At 38.9% G+C, this 19,996-nt stretch overlaps 1 protein-coding gene across 1 annotated transcript; it reads right to left on the bottom strand.

The window, feature by feature from the left end:
- Window positions 1-3,409: 3,409 nt before the first annotated feature.
- On the bottom strand, window positions 3,410-15,286 carry e2f2 (E2F transcription factor 2). The gene is made up of 7 exons (XM_041971121.1): window positions 14,498-15,286; window positions 9,605-9,704; window positions 8,576-8,795; window positions 6,462-6,623; window positions 6,250-6,364; window positions 5,955-6,150; window positions 3,410-4,684 (listed from the first exon to the last, which is right to left on the bottom strand). Exons 1-7 carry the CDS (start codon window positions 14,771-14,773, stop codon window positions 4,422-4,424), a joined length of 1,332 nt encoding a protein of 443 aa, XP_041827055.1. The 5' UTR covers window positions 14,774-15,286; the 3' UTR covers window positions 3,410-4,421.
- Window positions 15,287-19,996: the final 4,710 nt, after the last annotated feature.

The raw sequence follows: 19,996 nt of genomic DNA, 5'->3' as shown, positions 1-19,996 counted from the left end.
TTATTTGTATAGTACGTTTACGCCAACGCTAGCTGTCCACAGTGATAAACAACACAATAACTACACAGTAAAACAATAAAATCAGTAAAAACAAATGACGTAAGATCCGAATAAAAGCAGAAAAGAAAAAAAAGTCAAGCTCAACATTGTTCAAAAGCAGTGCAAGGAAGTGAGTCTTGAGTAAGGACTTTTATCTCTCTTTTACTTTTACTCTTTCTTTACAACAGGTATGTCAAACTTTGATCCTGGAGGGCTGCTGTCCTGCAGAATGACCCATTCATTTTAATCATGGGTGTTAAAGCAAAGAAATATCTCAATCTGCAGGACAGCAGCTCTCGAGGATAACTTATTTTAATCATTTCTTTGCAGAACTTCATCTGGTCAGGCTGTGAGCTGAGGAGTGTTTGGCTGTGAGGAAGTGAGGTTCTCTGTGACGCACACAGTACAGAGGTCATTACAGCATCTTCCAGTAAAGAGTACAGCTGCCAGGATTTCCTTGCTGCTTCCCAGCACACCCCATGGCAGAAGTACAGGTTCCTCCGACAACAATTCCTTGCCCCCACCCTCCCAAAAACAGAAAAAAGAAATCTTTCTCTCCTGCATCGCAGTGCTTGTTGACTCAGCTCCTCTGGTCCTGCTATTAATTTACTACCCTTGTCAAAGCGGAAGGCCCAGGCTTATCGTAAAATTACCTCTCTTCTGGTCAACACAGATGACAGCAAATAAGAGAACTGGAGGAGGGGGGTATAGATTTACTGTTTAGCACTGTAATTCTGTTTCACACTGAAGCAAAAAGCATGGTGTGTATTGAACAGGGCCTCTACGAAATACAATCAGCTTCAAGAATATGCTCAAAAACAGAAAAACATCTGCTTTGGAAAAATACGTACTCATTGATCTTACCATTGCCATTTTACATGTTTTCTATGACTTTATATCTCAGCTGGCAACATAATTACTCTTCCTATCAGCTCCACCCCCAAGCACACACTGACAGAAATAAGTCATACTGTCCCTGTTGGTTCAGTAGGTATGGCAACAAAATGTTTTTCAACATAGGAACAGGTTTTCAAGCTTGTTCTTGAATTCAGTTTCTCAGGAACTACATTCCCCACTTGTTTATCAATATAGTATCTGTTCAGCTGAACTGTAAACGCATCTTTAATCACTTTTTGCCAGTCACTTCAAACACAGTTCACAGTCAATAAACTAGTCCTGCTCATGTTTTGTGTATTGGCTGATGTGTGTAATTACCTCATGTATGTGAGGACTGAACACAGAGGCATTTTTTTCATTATGGCAATTTAGCATTTGGCAAACAATACTTACTTCTGTTCCTTGTTGTCATTGTAGCTTGTTGTCAAGGTGTGCTGTAACAGAAGTGAGCTGACCTGCTATTTGCTAGCACATAAAACACACAGTCACTGTTGTGTGTAACATTGCCTGACATTTCTTTTTATGATGCCTTGTTAAACAGGAGGTGCTATGTGCAACATAGGTTAATATACACTGAACAGACTGGTCCAGAAGCAAAGTTTGTTATTCCTACATACACAAGCTTTAAATGTCAAGGTACCATAACCTTGAGTTGTGTTTTACATTACTTAAGGAATAACTTGCAGAACATTTAAAAGCTTATTAATGAACTTTCACTGGATGCTACGCTGTCTTATATACACAGAGACTTAATAGTTGCATGTAAAATTGAACAAAAAGTTAAAAATAGTAATAGATATTATTGTCAGTGTCTTAGTTTCCCAGAATGCATTAAGTTTGATCATGACTGATTGAACCCTGACTCCCTATTTCTCCTTTTTATGAGCTTGTTTCCAAAGCAACCAGCTCACAAAGAATGATGGGTGATTTATGTCAGCTTGTTTTAATTATGTTTATATGTAAATCCTTCAGTTTCATTGTTACCCTTCCTCTGTCAACTCATTGTTTCTCCACAGAGAATACCATTTTCTTTTAAACTGGATCAATATCATCTGCAGTCATAGCCTTATTGACTTCAAATATTTCTTCTCACTTTGATTTTAGTCTGTTGACCCTTAGTTTTGGGGTTGTTTTTGTTGCACATAGAAGCAGTGACATGCGGTGAAGTTTATGGTTGGTGAGGCACTGATTTACAATTGTAAGAACTGCAAAGAGCATCTTATTTCAATATTCATTCAACAGCATGCAACTGGTAATGCTTCATATCCTATTAGCATTCCTCTTTCAATAACACTCACACACCCACTGTTACTAACTCTTCAGTGAGAAAAGTAGCTACTGGCTGTCCTAAAAGTCGCTAGAAATCGCTAAATGACATAATCTATTGTGCATAATAGCCTGGTACATGGAGGCTGCTGTGGAGAGGAATGTCATGGGAAAGGCAAAAATGGACGAAAAGACAAGCTAAAAAATTTTAAAAAGGCAAAACTAATAAATCTAAAACTAATTCTTTGGTTAATATTTTCTTTTATTCCAGTTTAATTTTATTAATATTTAGGTTGTTTTCTAATTAGGAGGCTGCGACATTTCACAACACTTGTTTTCCTCCACACTCTTCCTTAATAGACATTAATATCTGACGGTAAGCCAGCGCGAAATCATCCTGCACCACCAACTTTTAAACGTTTAATTTTCAGCCTGGTCATGAAACAGGTGATCATCTCCTGCTCTGAATGCAGCTACTGCTGCAGCCAGAAGCCTCTTCTGGTTGCTTTTGGACAGCAGCACCCACTCCTCATTGAGAAGAATAAACTACTTTCATATACATCAGTCTACAAAAGTCTCCAATACTGAAAAAGTCGCTAGATTTGTCGTTAGTCGCTTTAAAAAACAAACAAAAAAAAGGTCGCTAAGTTGGCAAAACTCACATCGTGATGGTGTGAGTGCGCCCCCTTGAGGTGAGGCAGAGTACTGTTTGCCTCGCCTGCTGACTTTTCTCTGCACTTTATTGTACGATAAACGGGAATATTTCTCTCACAAACACATTAAATACATTACACAGACTGTAGAGAGTCATGGTGTATAACAAGTATTTCTGTAAAGTTCATATTGGCGATATGCAGAGGAACAGAAAACGGCACGTGTCATTCAACCCAGTTTATATTGGATGGCAGTCAGAGCTGAGGCCCAGCTCGCCAGTGCCTCCACCGGGTTTCTGCACTGGATTTGATCGGGAAATACTCAAATTTGACAGTTTTTACTTAATAAACTGTCAAAGACGTGTTAGTGCCATACTGAAAATGCATTTTTAACACAGATCAGTGGAAAATATTAATATTTATTGTATGTTTTTTTTTCTTTGTCATGACTCTGCCTCCCCTGGCCGCACGTCACTGCATAGAAGATATCAGCCTCCCATTTATTTCCATAGTGTGTTATCATGAACAGCGATCGAGTATTCTGAGTGTAAACAATGGCTTTAGTATTTATTTAACAACTTCAAACAAAACACACAATATTACAAAATATTAAGTGCTGCAAGTCTCACATCAACAGTCACAACAATTCTTAAAAAATAGGTATAAATACAAAACAATGTATGTACAAATACCAAAAAAACATAAACTAAAATAAAATGAAAAAATCAACCTGAAACATGACAAATTCTGAATTTAAGTTTTCTATTCTACATGGTAAAAACACACACACAAACACACCTTTACACCCATTTCCCTATCTGTCAAATACCCACACAAACACACGTCTTCAAGTTTTGTTAGGACAGGACAGTTAGCTTATCTCTGCACTGAAGAGGGAAAGCCAAAAAAAAAAAAAAAACAAGAAAAAAACTTCAGCATTAAATTCAAATGTTTAAATCTCTAAAAAAAACACTTCAAGAAACAGATAAAATTCACAGCTGCTCGGACTTTGGCCGCATGCGTTTGACATGTGAGAGCTGCACAGTCCAGGAAAGCAACTAAAACCTGTACTGTACAGATTTTAGTTCTTCATTCTGTATTTCTCTCAGACAAGTTTTCTTTCATTTTGGAAGAAAAAGAAAATTATTCCTGTAATTAAACCCCAATAATCCCTCAAACCAGTGAAAACCCACCAGAAGTACAACATAGAAGCTGCATTTAATTATTTTGGGTTATTTCCTTAGAAATACAATAGTAGTCTCATACTACTAATTCAAAACACATCCATTAAAGTCAACCAATGAAACTGGTTAACAAAATGAGCAACTTGATTTGAAAGAAAGCTGCCAAACCAACAAGAGAGTGACTCTCTCACTGAGAGATTGTCCACAAAGCAGCCAATATACACTGTTAACTAATTTTTGGCCTAACTTAAATTTCAAGGTAGGTGAGAGTAAACCTGTACTATCAGACATGGCAAAAAAAGTAATGGCTTTATAGTGTAATATTTCCTGCCCCACAAAGGCCTTCATTTAAACATTTCCATTCCCCTCCATCTTCAGTATCTCAGCTCTTCAATAAATCCCCAAGATCATAAGTGTCAAAGAAATCTGACACCCCCTCACCATCCTCCAGGCTCCACAGGTAATCTTCGTGGTCTAAAGGTGGAGAGAAACTGACAAAGGGGGTGTTGGGGTCTGAGGTGAATGAGGTGTCAGGAAGCTGGTCCTCGGTGATCTGAAGCAGGCTGGGGGGCAGCCCCAGCAGGCCCTCCACGTCAAGCAGTGAAGAACTAGAGGTGGCGGCTGGAGCTTTAGCAGATATGTTGCCTGTGATGAAGAAATTAAGAAAACAGGAGAGGCTGGAATTTATTTTTGAGCAGTGTGTATTTCAATGGCTGGACACAACAGAACAAAACTACTGATTAATCATTTATTATTATATTTCCATTTTTGTATTATTCCACTATATTATACTAAATATAGACTACAAATGAATTAAACTCCTTCATATCACCTCTGGTTTGAGGGAAACCCTTTAAAGCTTTACTTTTATTTTATTTTTTCAAACTGCATGTGACAAGTAAGGATGTCTCTGATTAATTAAGAACTTGAGTGATGACAAAAACCATAAAATACAGGTAAGTGTTTCCTGGTAAAAGGTAGAATAATTTTCCATAGATTTGTAATTAGACTTCTTGAAAGCGAAGCACTAACTCCACACCGGCTGCACGTCTGGATTGGCTTCACTTTACACACCCATTATATCAGCCATAACTAAATATATCCATATTATCATACAGCTTCTGATGAGCCAGCTCAAAAGCCTATCAGTCATCGAATGCCCAGCCACTTGTGTCAAGACAGAAAAACTCTTCACAGTTGGATCATATATGGGAACATTTGTGTTTAGTATGGGACAGAGGTCCAAAAGTTCTGTTTGGACACGGCACCAACGGTGGCGAAGAACAAAGAGTTTGATTGCGTGGGACTTCTTGTTCCAGACTCACCGACCAAGCAGACATAGTGGGTGTAGATAAAGAACAAGTATTAAGAAGGAACATGAAATGATGAATAAATATCAAGGGTTGAGAGCAAGTAGAACAGAATTAAAAGGTGAAATCCAAACTGGTTCCAGTGATGAGGAGCACATTAGGTGCTGGGATTTCCTGACTGGGAGAGTGGCTCAGAGGAAAACATCTGAAGTCTGTATCCATGAGAATGCTGTTTTAGGGAGGGCTACCAACCAGAGGCAGACAAACCTCCAAAGAGGCTGGATGAGGGATTTTTTCCTCCTTAATGACATTCAGCAGATTAACCTGATAGTGTTAAACAGAACAATGTATGAATTATCTCCTCTAAAGATGATTGCATGTTATGATTTAGGAGCTATAGCTATTTTTAATGGCACAATCCATCTCTCCACATAATCGCCTTTAAATTCTATTTGTCATTTTTTATTGTGTAATGTTTGACTCCATTACTTGAAAACACTAAATTAGCCCCACGACATCAGCAGTTAACTGCATTCAAAGATTAGAGTGCAGGTAGTATTAAAGGAAGTAAATCTATGGTAGATCCCTCTGAATCACCAGCTTACATTCAACAGGCTCCTCCTTGACACTGTGACTTTGTTGTGCTACTGGCGCTGCAGCTGGTTGGTTGAAGTTTTGAGGGCATTCCTTTTTAGGACTGATGACACTCTTAACAGGGCTAGCATCCTCAAGCCCTTCCTCAGGACAAAGGTAGACTTCTATGGGGCCATTTCTACTTTTTAAATAGATCTGTAATGAGCCCTGTTATGAGGAGACGAGAAAATAGAGATCAAATCATTCATTTGTCAAAATACTGAGATTATTAGAGATAAATGTACAAAGATGTAAGTAAAGTCTGACCCCTGCAGCATCAGGCACCTCCAGCTTGGTCTCAGCGGGAGCCTTTACAGCGATGACTGTCTGGTCTTTGAAGGTAGCGATTGAGCGGATGTCCTGGTACGTCACGTAGCCCAACGTACGGTATGTGGTCAAGGGTAACAACAGTATAAATTAAGTGTGTGTGTGTGTAACTGGACACAGAAGGACAACCAGAGAACAATGTAAAAGGATATTTCTGACTGTCTTTGTACTCAGTGAGTTGTTTGAGCTGTAAGTTGCTGAAGTGAATCAGGTCATCTAGAGACTTCTCTGCTTTTTCCAGGTCTCCCAGCTCTTTCCTCAAGGTACAGGCCTTCTCTCCTCCGCTAGAACCGCCTTCAAATACATCTCCCACCCTGGAAACACACAACCACAATAGACAAATAATCAAACTATTGTAAAGCAGGTTGTTCACAGTTGTCTGCAGACATAAGAAGTTCTCCTCATCTCCACTAGGGGGCAGAAAAGTAGATGTTAGTGTGAATAAATCCAATGAGTTGCAGATATGTCTACATATTGTTATGTAGTAACTCTTAAATAGAACTTTAATTAGATGTTTTATCAGAAAGGTGATAAAATTAATTCTATGATTAATTTCAAACTACAGTGGTGTGGACAGTAAATGTGTTTTCTAATGTTTTTCACTGATGTATTCACTGTTGTAGTGAGTTTCTACTTTAGGGCTCATGGTCTTTGACGTGTTTATTTTTAGTCCTTTTTACACAGAGATAAGAGAAAGACTCTTATTACATCGTGTTTTATAAGTTGCTCAGATCAAACAGACTGCCATGTCAATGTGTGCTTTATATCCCACGTCAGTTTCACACAGAGGAGTCATAACAGCGTCATAAAATAATGCAATTAATAAATTACATTTCAGTAATATTGCACAGGAGTCATATACTGTAGTTTTCTTTCTAACTAACTAAAAGATTTTTTATTATTGAGATGTATTTACAACACAGATACAACAAAATACAGATAGATTATACAATCTGTCATTGTACAATACAACATTAAAAGTGCTTAAGACTGACACTTTTTGATTTGCTGTATTGTACAATGACAAAGAAAGATATATCTATCTTGTTATATATTAACAGAGAACTCAAGAGTTCAAGCTCAGGGGTAGAATTACACAGCATTGTGGTTTTCACAGCTTCTGAATTTGTGCAAAACTAAATATAAAATGTAAAACTCTGCAGTTTTATTTATTCATGTGCAGTATTTGGGTTTTACTGGCAAAACAAGTAGCAAACAAATGTATCTTCCTTTTGCACTGGTCCAAAAGCTTGCTAACACACACTAACACTTTTAAATCAACTTGCTTAGTATTTGCCTATATTTATCAGCTTGGCTCACAAATCACCTGAATCGTGCTCTAATTTTAATGAGGGTGCTGCTTTGAGGTTCAGATTAATATGAGGACATATTAATATTTCTCCACAGGATAGCACATGAACTGACCCTAGATTTCTCATCTTTTTGTGACTCTGAAACTGACAACAACTTGTGAACAAAGAGGTGTGATTCCTGTCTGCAAGACAGCTGGCAGTTCTTTCGCAGTGGGTTGATTCGACAGTCCAGTAAAAAAATGTTTTTACCTAATTGAAGTTAATTTGTTTATTTTTCTCTGCACTGAGTTAAAAAAAACTTTTAAATCTCAAAGAAAATCACATCTTCAGCTACATTAGTTTGAAAGAAAGGGGAAGGAAAGGAGGACAAAAAAACAAAACATTGAGAAGCTGGTGGCTGAAGATGCAGAAGAAAAGATCTTCCACCTGAAATTGGAGACAGAAAACAGTGAGACTGAAGTTCAGTTTAGTTGCTGCATCCAACCAGAAATCCATCCACCTGGCAGCTACACTGTTGACAGTTCATGCAGTTTTCTGATGATTGAAAAGTCATGATGCAACTCAGCCTGTAGGACACAGAGTAACACCATCCCTTCATATTGTTGTAGTTTACAGGTTTTTCCCCATTGGAGGCTGTGGTAGTTTCTGGATGTCACTCCAGTTCTGAGAGTTAAGCTGTAGCCCTCGGAGGACTGACTGTTAACATGCCTCTGCTGGTGAAGGTACAAGATTTATTCAGATTGTATAAATAGGTGACCCCATGTTTAAAAATTCTACTTTTGAGGTAAAAATGTATTTGACTCCTTTAAAATCAGGGTTGAATTGTAGTTCTTCTCAGTAAAGGCCGTCTACTGAAAGCTTACACACTCATGAATCATTTTCCCCTTTAATGACTTCTTATTACACAATATTAAGTCTTAATCTTTCAAATTCTGCTCTGCCTTTGGACTTACAGCCACTGTATGTTGTTTTTGGATTTCTTCCGGATGAGCTGGACTCCCTCCAGAACATTAGTGATATCATAAATGCGTCTTTTCTGGACCTCCAGAACTTCAGTGGCCCAGTTCAGATCAAGGACTCCGTCAGGAGACTCGGCAATTAGCCCCACAAATTTCTTGGTCAGCAGGCCCAGCGAGGTATCGTACCGTGTCCGTTCACCTGGAGACTTTGGAGCTGAGAGCAAAGATACACAAAAACAGCATATAAAGAGTGGAATAAAAGCGAAAGGTGCAGTTTTAATATCCTGCACTAAACATCTGGTCCAAAGTACTTACTGATTTACTCATTCAGGCTCTTGATAAGAGTGTAATTAGAAAACAAACTACAATATAAACGTGTCATCAGATTTTATTGGTGACTAATTCTGCATTTCAATTGATCTTCCAAGCATCCAGGTTTTGTTGTGTCAAGGCCACATCTACAATTATTCCTGGAGATAAAACACAGTGATAGCAGAGCAGCAGGTTTAGTAAAACCCTTCCCTGTTTAACCTTTAAGGTTTGATAATAACCATGACAAGTAATTTCCTGTGCTAAGAGCTCTTTGCACAGAAGAGTGCATTATTTTTGCTCTTAGAAGTTATAATTTCACTACTCTTCTACTTGCACAATGCATGCAACACATAACCAGAGAATTTGCCCAAACATACAGGGACTCTTAGCTGGACCTTCTCCATCTTTATAGCTGCCCTTCAACCACAAACTACAAAGCTTCTTTCTGTCCCGATATCCACTGTGCAATCCTTTAAAGCACCAGATCCTATTACCCTCCCAACCCACATGCATTGTGCCTGACCTTCCTGACTCAGATTATTAAACACCACCTTATAGGAATCATCTTCTTGCACATATTTTAGTAGTCTTTTTACTTTGCTATTCTTAAAAAAGCTGGTCTTAATGCAACCCTAGTGTTAAACATTTTATGTTACATGTAAAACACACAACAGTAAACCTCTGCACAGATCATCAGTGGGGCCTACTCACTCCGTGGGCTTGGTATCCTTGCAGAGATGCTGCCTTTGTCTTTAGGTGTGCGGAACTCTGGTAGGTAAAGAGGGTCTTCTAGATCCAGCTTTCTTTTAGCCTGCAGAGCAAAGGACATGTGCACATTAGAAAAAACACAAATGAAAACTGAGGGTATATCTCATGTTTTAGTATTTGCAATGTAATTAATCAACTTTGCCTCCCAGTGTCTGCTGATAGCAGTTTATCATTCCATTTATTCCAAACCAGCCATTTTTCTTGTCCAGTTGCATTGTGCAGGGCAAGTCGAGACCATGAAACAAATGCAAGCAAAAGGGTCTAAATAAGGGGTTTGTTAAAAAGCGCTGCATCGTAAATGTGCCAACAATCCTTAAGTGCAGGGACAAAGCACCCCCCTCACACTTTCCCAAGCACTTCAAGAGGAACTGATTGTGTGTGGGCGAATAGGGATGGCTGGGGCGAGGGGTGTGATTGGTTCTTGACCCACTGCCTGCCAAGAGCCAGGAAGTCCCTGGAATCACTCAGTGACCGCTCCATCCCCTCCTCAAACACCCTGCCCCCCCATCTCTCTGCCTGCCCATTCCTGGCCCTTCACAGAAACACGCGATTACCTTGCTATAACTGAAATACATCATTAACTTCAAAGCAGGCAGCTTCAGTCCAAATCCCACACACACAACCTTTGGACCTCGATATGAAACATCATTAAATGACCATTACTTTTTACAATGACCCATATAATAAAAGTGAAAGCCACAAAACTGGGACTTGATGGATAGGAAGAAAGAACTAGGGGTTGTGGAAAGGTGGCGACGCCCCAGAGTTCCTGAAAGACAGTTACGGTAATGACATCAACAAACATTCACAGTGGATTAGTTTATTAATAGGCAATCACATAGCGTGGCCTCCACAGACACACACACAAAAAAGAAACACTGGTGACAGAGGTAGTGAAGCATAGGCCTTCAGCTCAGTCCTCCAGCCTGCTGGGTAATCTGTTCAGTCTGGTTTGGACCTCACCTTTCTATGCAGCCTCACGCCCTCCTCCTCTCTCCATTCCTTTTCAGAGAGTTGGCAACAAAGCCTTTTTTGTCACCGCGGTACCCACGAGGCTAGTGAGCTGATTTAGCTAATAGGTTTAGGCAACTGACTTCTTCAGAGATGAGAAAGGTGGTGAATTGACTTGACCATGTGTGGATGTCCGAGTATAGGGACATAAGAACGCAGGCATTGTCTCAATGAACTCCCTGACATGTCCACCTGTTGACTGGAGACATCTGGAGCAGCACTGCAAGTGCACAGGCTGCGTGTGGGTGGATTACAGTAAAACCCTGCAGCATACAGCCTCAGTAAACCATACAGAAACCTCAAAAAGACACTGAGATGCATAACAGAGCATCTACTTTAGGACAAAATGCTAAATGTTAGTGCTTCATAAGAGCTCTTGTGGGATTGAAGTGTGGTACGTCCTGGCAGTAGCTGCCTCGCACCAGGTGTAGCAGAGACGAGTTATGTGATACTGGTTGGACTGTCTGCAAGCAGTGACAGCTGTGGTTTAAACACAGAGAAGCTCTATCACGTGTCAGCACAATTTCCAGTCCCGGGTGTCAAGACGCAGTAGGAAAAGGGCGACACTTGCTTTTGAAAGTGGGGTCTTCTTCATTTTTGTGACCTAAATGTGCAAATCAAGCTGCGCCATTTTGACATTTTCAAAATTGTACAATCTGAGTCAGCCGCAAGCATGATGACATGTTGTAAGAAGGGAACCAACGGTTTCATCCTGCAGCTGCATGGGGCAGGGTGGGGGCTTGAGTTTTTTTTTTTCTTTTTTTTTTTGCATGAGGGATTTCTCTGGTGAATCAACCATATTACACAAATACCATTTCATCTTTCACTCAATGCCACGGAGAGAGAAGTGCAACCATTAAAATCTCTGACATTTTAGAAGTGTATAGATTTCCCTGTAAATTTAAAATCAGTTCAAACGTGAAGCAAGTCAACTATTATTAGAGAAAATTGAAAAGGCGAGAGTTTAAAACATTGGCTTTTTATCTTCCAAGACTAGCAATATCACCTCACTCACGTTTGCTATAACCTCACCCTACTACACCCAACCACTTCACAGGGCTTCCTCTATTTGCTGTACATTCTTTGGCTAATTCCCGCCATCTCTGCTACTATGTGGAAATCTCTAGAGTCACAATCACGTGAAGGGCTTGTGCAGCCAGGCCTCTCCCCAAACCAACAAACCTTGCTGGTCAGACTGCACATGGCTTAGATTCCATCCAAGCCAAGCCAAGGGCAAGTTACAGTATGCCTGAAAATGTCAGAACCTCTCCAGTGCCCCACCCTAGTGTAGTGAAAGATGCAAAATGGTTGCACTGCATTGTTTTCTGAGGCTCAGGAGGTAAAAGAGAGGAGTGGATCTGTCCAAATGTGTTCCTGACGGGGGAAGGGGGTGTGCAGGCTGCTTTGAAATGCAAAACTCTCCATACTATAACACTTGTAGGCCAACATGGGCCTGAGGCTGTGGTAAAACATGGTAGATGATAGAAAGAGTTCATACATGCAGTTGGGAACATGTCAAATGTCACACCCAAGCATCAGTCTGATCGAGGCGGAAAGGGGTGGGGGGGATTAACCACAGGGACTCTTCAGGAAGTGATTCAAGCCATCACAAGAAGTTAGAAGAAACCTCATGGTGGAAATGTGTTTTCCCACCAAATTGAAAAGCAGAAACCATAAAGCAGATTGTACACATGTCATTAAAGTTTGGACATGCATGTGTTATAAGAAGGAAATAATAAAGACTTTGTTTCTGGGCAACATTACAGAGAGGAGTCTTGTGGCCAAACTGTGGTGTTTGACTCTAGCGAGCTTTGTGGCATCTCAAACAGACAAATATCCATCTGCAGTGCTGCTGAGCAGTGGGTTTGACACAAAAGCAGCAGTCACACAAAGAAAATGCCTCCCTGGACTTTGAGCCCTGAATACTGTGACACATTTACATCATTATCAAGCCCAAAGGAAACAGTGTGACAGAATAACAGTCTACACACCCTGGTTAAAACTGGAATACTCATCACTGATACACCAACTTTTACTAGGGTTAGCATGAATGTTAAGATCTCTGCACCCTATATTACCTACAGTTAGTACAATATAAACTTATTTTGGGTTTTTAGAGCTGGTGTATGATTGGGCAAGCTGAGTATAGATTATATAAAATATGATTATTGCACTAAAGAAACTCAAGCTCTAGCATCCAGCTTATAAAAAACTAAAAATGTGGTGGCTGTTGTGTTTTTAAGTCAGAGGAAGTGAGCTGTATGTAGAAATGCAACATTTCCTGTAAACATAGGATCTATTACTGAACATGCTTTAGAACTGCTGTGACAAGTCAATGACAAAAAAATTTACTTTTTTTGCAACCCAAATAGTCTGCAAATATGAATAAGCTAAAGATACTGCTTATTTACTATCATACTTTTTTTTTAAGTATTATTACCATGCAAAACAGGATGTTTTAAAACGTGCAATCATTTCACTGCACACTCCTTTGTAAAATTATGGGATTTCCTAAATTACTCAAATGTGCAAAGGACATTTTTACAATCAAGGGAATTTGTAAACCTCCTACCTAAACTGAACTAAACAAAAAATAGACATGTATACACATTACAACATGTAATAACCCCCATAATACCTTCTCCCCTTTTTAACGACTTTAATATAGAAGCAATTATTACAGAGAATAGAGAATTAATCGATTATGCAACTATCAGTGTGATAATATTTCAAATATAAGCCTGTATCACATCCAGATCCCTGTATAGAAACTTAGAAAGAAATGTATGTCACATGATGTGGTCTTGATACTTCATTAGAGGTGGTAACATGCTAATGTGTCACTAAAAGTGAAAATTCTGCCTGCTGACAGATACAAATCCAAGTAACCATACCGACTTGAAGAGTACGTTCACCTTGGCATATGATAAGCCAGGTGGTAGCCTATTTCTCACCCTTCAAGTAATCCTCTTGAAGGCCTTATTAGTGGATGCAGGCTCACAGGGCAGGGGGTTAACATGAGATTTGGAGACCCTGCACACACTAACCCCTAACCTCTTTAGTCATACTGCAGAACAAATCCACAACAAGCTAAGACTGCTGGTTAGATTCAAGATGGCCAACTACAAGTAATAACAGGTGTGGAGCTGAATTAGCTCACTGTTTGCTTTTAACATACATATATAACGCTGTTACACATTAAAACAAATTGTGTTTTTACAACAGCTCTCAAAGAAACACACCAGTTGTTCAGTTATGACCTCCAACCTTCTCTCCTTCAGTTGTATGAACAGGTTACACAGGTCCTGTAATGGTTAATGAGAGGTGCAGATGGAGCAGCTGTCTATGGGTGTAATCACTGAATACAACTATGTGTTTGCATTAGGTATCTCCAACAAGCTCAGTCATGCCCCCCTGCATTTAAAGGCTGTGTAAAAGCAAACGTCTCTACACTGGCAGGGCCCCTCATCCTACTTTTTTCACAAGACAGGGGCCACAAACCTCCCCCTATTTCTCCTTCATCCGAACCATACATACATACAAAGCGTTTTGTCCTTTCTAGTTACAAGTGAAAAGATGTCACACATCTTCACTGGAAAAAAAAACAAAAAAAAACAACACACCATTCATGAACAACGGCAGCAGAAGTCATAGTGGCCCCTCTGTGGCTTATCACGTCAAAACATATTTGAAAGCGCCCTGTTAACAAATGCATGCCAATGGAAATCAAGTCTGATTCCTCCCACAAGCACACAACTCCCAGAACACATTTCTCTTATAAACAGTGTAAAACATTGTATTTGTAGAGTGTGTTTGATTATTTACCGGCAACCGGCCGGAGGATGATCTGATGGGTTTAGCCTCGGGTCCGTGGGGGGTTGAATACAGGCTGTTGGCTCTTTGTTCAACCACCGCGGTGTTGCAGATCTGGTTGAAATAACCCGCCGGTACCGTGATCCTGGACGGACTGGACAGCCCGGTGCTGAAAAAGTCCGACTTCAGACCTCCGGTGGAAAAAACCTTCATCTTCGGCTGTGAGCAAGAGAGCACCACTGCTGGCCGAGCTGATGCCGGAGAGACGCCTTTGGGCATCCGTATCATTTTCCCAAGTAAAGTAAATTTAACCGGATTGGTCAAATGAAGGGAGAAGTTTGCTGTGATCTGAACACGCCAATGATTTTTGCTGATTTTTAGCAAGCTGTTGCAGGCTTACAATGAAAATTACGATTTTGTCCACACAATGAGAAAAAATGCAAGATGCATTTAAAAATACAATTACTAAATTCAAAATACACGAGTTGCACGTGTAGCAAAGCGTATGCTTTTCAAAAGATAATATGCGGCGGCGCATTCAGCAGACTAGCCGATGTTGTTATTCTTTGTCCCGAAACAAAATGGAAAGGGAAACTGCCTTACCAGTTACAAGGAAATGATGAAATAAATTAACAGTTTTAAACATCCAGCATTTAATAGTCCAACACTACAAGTTTCCAAGTCTCTGTGAGATCAGGGTTCAAGAGGAGAATTATAACTTAATGTGAGTTCCTCTGAAGCGGAATCCGACCCAGTCTACGACCGCTGTCCGTCCACCCCGGGGTTCCTCTCTCCATACAAGAGGACAAGAGCTGGGGAAGAAGTCTTTTTAGCGCCAAACTCCATCCCGCGAAATTTAGATCTCCCGCGGTTAGAACTCGCCTCTCATTGGCTGACGGCACGTTCGCTTGTCATATTTGCATAAAACAGTTGTTCAGGCAGGGGCGAGCCTTCTTAAAGGCACAGTAGCACAACTTCTATACATAATGTCCTCCTTCAGTTTGGACACGAAGATAATGGTCAGTACAAACGATATAAATGCGACATACATTAAATTACTGTAAAGTTATTATTACAACACTTTTCCTGTTTATTACGATACCTAAATTAAAAGCCATGTAAATCACATTGTAAATGCTGTGCCCAAATTTAAACTCCTTGTCTGTTAATTATTTCATTAACTCATAATGTTGGGAGGGTCTGTTGTTCAATTTAAACGTAAAGAAGCAACGTGTACAACGCATTAATAATTTAAGATACAATATCTTATTTTGTCCAGCTTCTCAGTCTATTATACAAGAATGTGTAAAGATAATGACTTCTTTGTATTCTTAGTAAGAAAGTAGAACTGTCAGGTTAAGAGGAAAATTTCATTAACAGCTACTTATTATGTTATTTTGTGATTATTAAAAGGACATTCAGAAACAGTAAAAGAAATTGAATGAACAAGTTAGAGAAAAATATATATTTTAGTGTTTTAACCTGGTAAGTCATTAAAAATAATACGTAAACAGAGAATGCACATTCACTGAACCATTTTACCTTTCAGGAAGGTGTTTTATTACTTACATGGGGATTTTTACTCCCATGTAAAGAAAGTGTATTTTGACCTGCAAAGTGTTGCTGTAGATGGTCTAAAATAATAATTGGATTCACTCTGCACCATTCTTGCTTATTGGCTCATGAGAGATTGAAAGAAAACACCCCCTCCCCCATACACAACGACCAAACCCAAGCCATATGACTATGACCCCCATTGGCCAAGACAAAGTAGGCTCCCAGCCCCAGCAAAACTATTGTCATGCTTAACACATACATTTCATATGAATTTTGTCTAAAAAAGAAAAGAAGAAAGAAAACAGTAAACTGTGTTTATTGCTAAATTAAAACATCGGCTTTTAACTGTCAGGGAATAGCTGACAGATGTTGCCAGCTTATAACGCTGGATTAGATTAAAAGGTAATTATAATTTTAAGGAAGGAAATTAACTTTGATCCTCATATATCATTATAATATTAATCCTCACTCTGTTTATTTCTCCTTCATACTGCAAAAAACTGAGCAATCACAGTTTAGAACAATCCACACTTATGCGGGTAATTATAATTTGTTGTAAAATACCATCTTGGTTGCTTCTTCCCTTATAAAAGAAAATAAGAACACAAATAACTAAAGAAGGCAGAACAAAACCCCTTTTTTTTAGGATAAGAATTTATTTTTGTGTCTTTGGCTGCATTTTCTAAAGTGATAGAAACAAATAAAGTTCACACATCATTTAAGTGTGTAAAATGTGGGAACAAAATCACTATGTTACCGAGCAACCAGCAAAATAGGTCAAATATAGCTGTTTCTAGTGACAGGCTTTGTTTTTTTGGCCATATTTCTTCACTTCCAGCACAATGATGAAAATACAATTTACGTTTGTTTGAGGGTTCCACTGAATTCACATTACAGAAATGTGTTTTAACTTTAAAAAGAATACGCTTGGCTTGTGTAATTGCACTCAATATTTTGCTGCAGCGCATGTTGCTTCATCCTCATCTAACAACCCCATCTTGTGGTGTGAACTAGTATCTGAACATTTCCACTTTGTTCTTCAACATTGGATTGAGTTTAATGTTAAAGTCCGTCCATCTTCTCCCAGTTATTCTAAGAACAGTGACACTTTTCATTCTATTATAATCTCCATTTTTAGTTACATAGACAATCACCAAGCATGGGATCACACGTTTCTGAGATGCTAGGAATTCAGGACATCTTGAAATATCTACAGATTATTGAAAGACATGAAAACATTGTTTTTGAAAGCTTGAAATCAAAATGGTCAAAACCCCTGAATTTTAGGAAAAGAGATGTGAATCATTGAAAATGGTGATGATAATAAAAGATGCAACCTTATTAATATTACAAATATTAACTGAAATGAATCTATTTAACTTCATTCTACAAAGACTGTAGCTTGTCTAGGTTTTAGCAAAGATTTGTTTTTGCCTTTTTGTGTCTTTCTTTTAAAATGGTGTCACATGTGGCCTCAAACCATAACTACAGATTTTTTTTAAGAATTTCTATCTTTACAGATTTTCTATCTTTCCCTTTTCTTTCATGTTGCATTTTTTTTATTGTGATATGTGGAAATATCTGACTGCAAGAAAGATCAAAAGAGGGATTTGAAGACTCGTGATCTCTCATGATGATCTTGTATCCTTTAAATTTTTATTAAATTATTATTTCAGTTTCTAATTGACAACTCTGCAGTCTTCATTATAGCTAGAAGGAAACCAGAAATTGCTGCTATTAAATTCATTAGTTAATTTGGGTCATGTGAACTCTGAAAATTGAGAAATGGTGAAACCTTTCTATGGTTCTTTAGTCATTGGTTTTGTGTTTTTCTTTTTTCTCTATAATCATCCAAACATTAAGTAAATTTTCTGCTTGTATCAGTTTAAAACAAGATTTATTTATATTAATTTCTGTGCTTTTGATAAAGGGCTTTTGAACATGCTAACCAACCATAGTTCCCTTATTTATATGTTTGAGATGAGGTATGCTGTACAATATGTAACCAGTGACTACCAGTAGAGTACCTAATGTTGATCTACTGGGATTTTCATGCATGAAAAAGAGAAAATTTCCAGTGACCAGTTGTCAGGACAAAAATATCTTGTTGGTGTCAGAGGAGAATGAGCAGACTTGTTGGAAATTATAGTTAGACAACAGTAACTAAAGTAACTACTGATTACAACCAAGGTATGTGGTGCCAACTATTTCTAACTACACAACAGGTCCAAACTTGAGACAGATGGGCTACAGCAGTGGAAGACTATGGTGCCACCTCTGCCACCTAGAAAATGGAAACTGAAGCTACAAAATGGAATTGGACAAAGGAAGATTGAAAAATCATTGCCTGGTCTGATGATTCTCCATTTTAGCTGCCACATTCAGATGGGGGGGGACAAGAATCTGGCGTAAAGATGAAACCATGGATCCATCTTGCCCTGTGTCAGCGGTTCAGACTGCTGGTAATGGTGTAATGGTGTGGGAGGTATTGTCTCGCCATGCTCAATATCTGGGTATATTGATCTTATGTTTTAGGTGGAACGTGCATATTGATCATCTATGTGCTAAACTGACCCAGAGACTCCACTTTCTATGGAGACTAAGATTATGAGGTATATGCAAACAAATTCTGGCCTACTTTTATTCTGTTATATCTGAGAGCATCATTAGGTACGGGATGGCTGCCTGGATCTTTTTAAGATCCAGAACAAATCCAAGATTGATCGTCAGGTTTCACTCGCTTCCAAAGTGACTGGAAACAAACAATTAAAATCATGAAACGATATCTATAAGCAAGCTGTGCTGAATCAGGCTGAATTGTTACCTTCTAGGAGATGATATAAATCCTTTACACACAAAGTAAATGGCTTTAAACTCTCCTTCTTCCCATCTTCTATGAGATTAAAATAATCTGCTCCATCCTATGGCCCTTCAAAGCTTTGGTGAACATCTTAGTTGTTTTTTATTTTTATAGCTTCATTAAATTTTTTGGGGTGACACCGGTTTTTATTCTGTTGTCCTGTTGTTACTACACCTGTTGTTAGCACTTCTATTAGCTGAATATGCATTTGTGTTTGTTGTCTCCTCCCTATGCTGCTGTTTTTAACCCTTTAATGTAAATGTCCAGCGTGTTTACTATTTGTCATTTCTGCATTTTTTTTATAATGATTGCCACCTGAAACAGCACTGATGTCCATAAAAAAATCCCTTTGGGACACTAAAGTAAAGTTAATGTTAAAGTTAATACTTAAAAAAAAACAACAAATTGAACATTGATTAAATGCTGACTATTGCTGCTGACGGTGTCTGTCCCTTTATGACCACAATGTACTCATCTTCTAATGGCTACTTCCAGCAGGATAATGCACCATCTGTCACTTAGTTCAAATCATTTCAAATTGGCTTCTCAAACATGACAAAGAGTTGACTGTACGCCACTGGTTTCTACTCAAGCCAGTAGAGCACTTTTGGGATGTGGTGGAATGGAAGATTCTCATCATGGATGCTCAGCTGACAAATCTGAAGCAACTGTTTGTCTCTGACGATTGTTTCCAACACCTAGAACTAGCAAGCTGTGACTGGTAAAGTAGTCAGTGTCACCTCAAGGCCTCCTTGACATTTCCATCAACTTCAACAATCCTTAAACAGTCTCAACAACAATGCCAGTCTAATAAAATCTGAATAATAATTTTGTTTCTATTAGTGAATCTGCTTGAATTGTTTAGTGTGGGGATCACCAAGTCCAGACCTCTAAGGCCAGAGACCTGAGGGTTTTGGATGCTTCCCTGCTGCGATGCACTTGACTCAAATGAATGTTGGTAAGTTCTGCACAAGCCTCTTGATGGCCCATTAACTTAAAGTGAGCTGCAGCAGGGAAACATCTAAATCCTGCAGGAAGCAGGCCCAGGTCTGGAGTTGAAGATCCCTTATTAGTGTACATCTGAATTTACCATT

Source organism: Melanotaenia boesemani, chromosome 20 (assembly GCF_017639745.1).
Source record: "Melanotaenia boesemani isolate fMelBoe1 chromosome 20, fMelBoe1.pri, whole genome shotgun sequence".
Classification (NCBI taxonomy): domain Eukaryota; kingdom Metazoa; phylum Chordata; class Actinopteri; order Atheriniformes; family Melanotaeniidae; genus Melanotaenia; species Melanotaenia boesemani.
The sequence above is the reverse complement of the archived record's forward strand: the minus strand, read 5'-3'. Positions and strand labels throughout refer to the sequence as shown.

Bases quoted from the DNA above. Each gene is read 5' to 3' on its own strand.
- e2f2 (XM_041971121.1), bottom strand. From the start codon at position 14,773: ATGATACGGATGCCCAAAGGCGTCTCTCCGGCATCAGCTCGGCCAGCA. The intron at 8,796-9,604 runs GTGAGTAGGCCC...CTTTGCTCTCAG, and splicing joins AAGGATACCAAGCCCACGGA to CTCCAAAGTCTCCAGGTGAA. The intron at 6,624-8,575 runs GTAAGTCCAAAG...GTGTGTTTCCAG, and splicing joins AAAAACAACATACAGTGGCT to GGTGGGAGATGTATTTGAAG.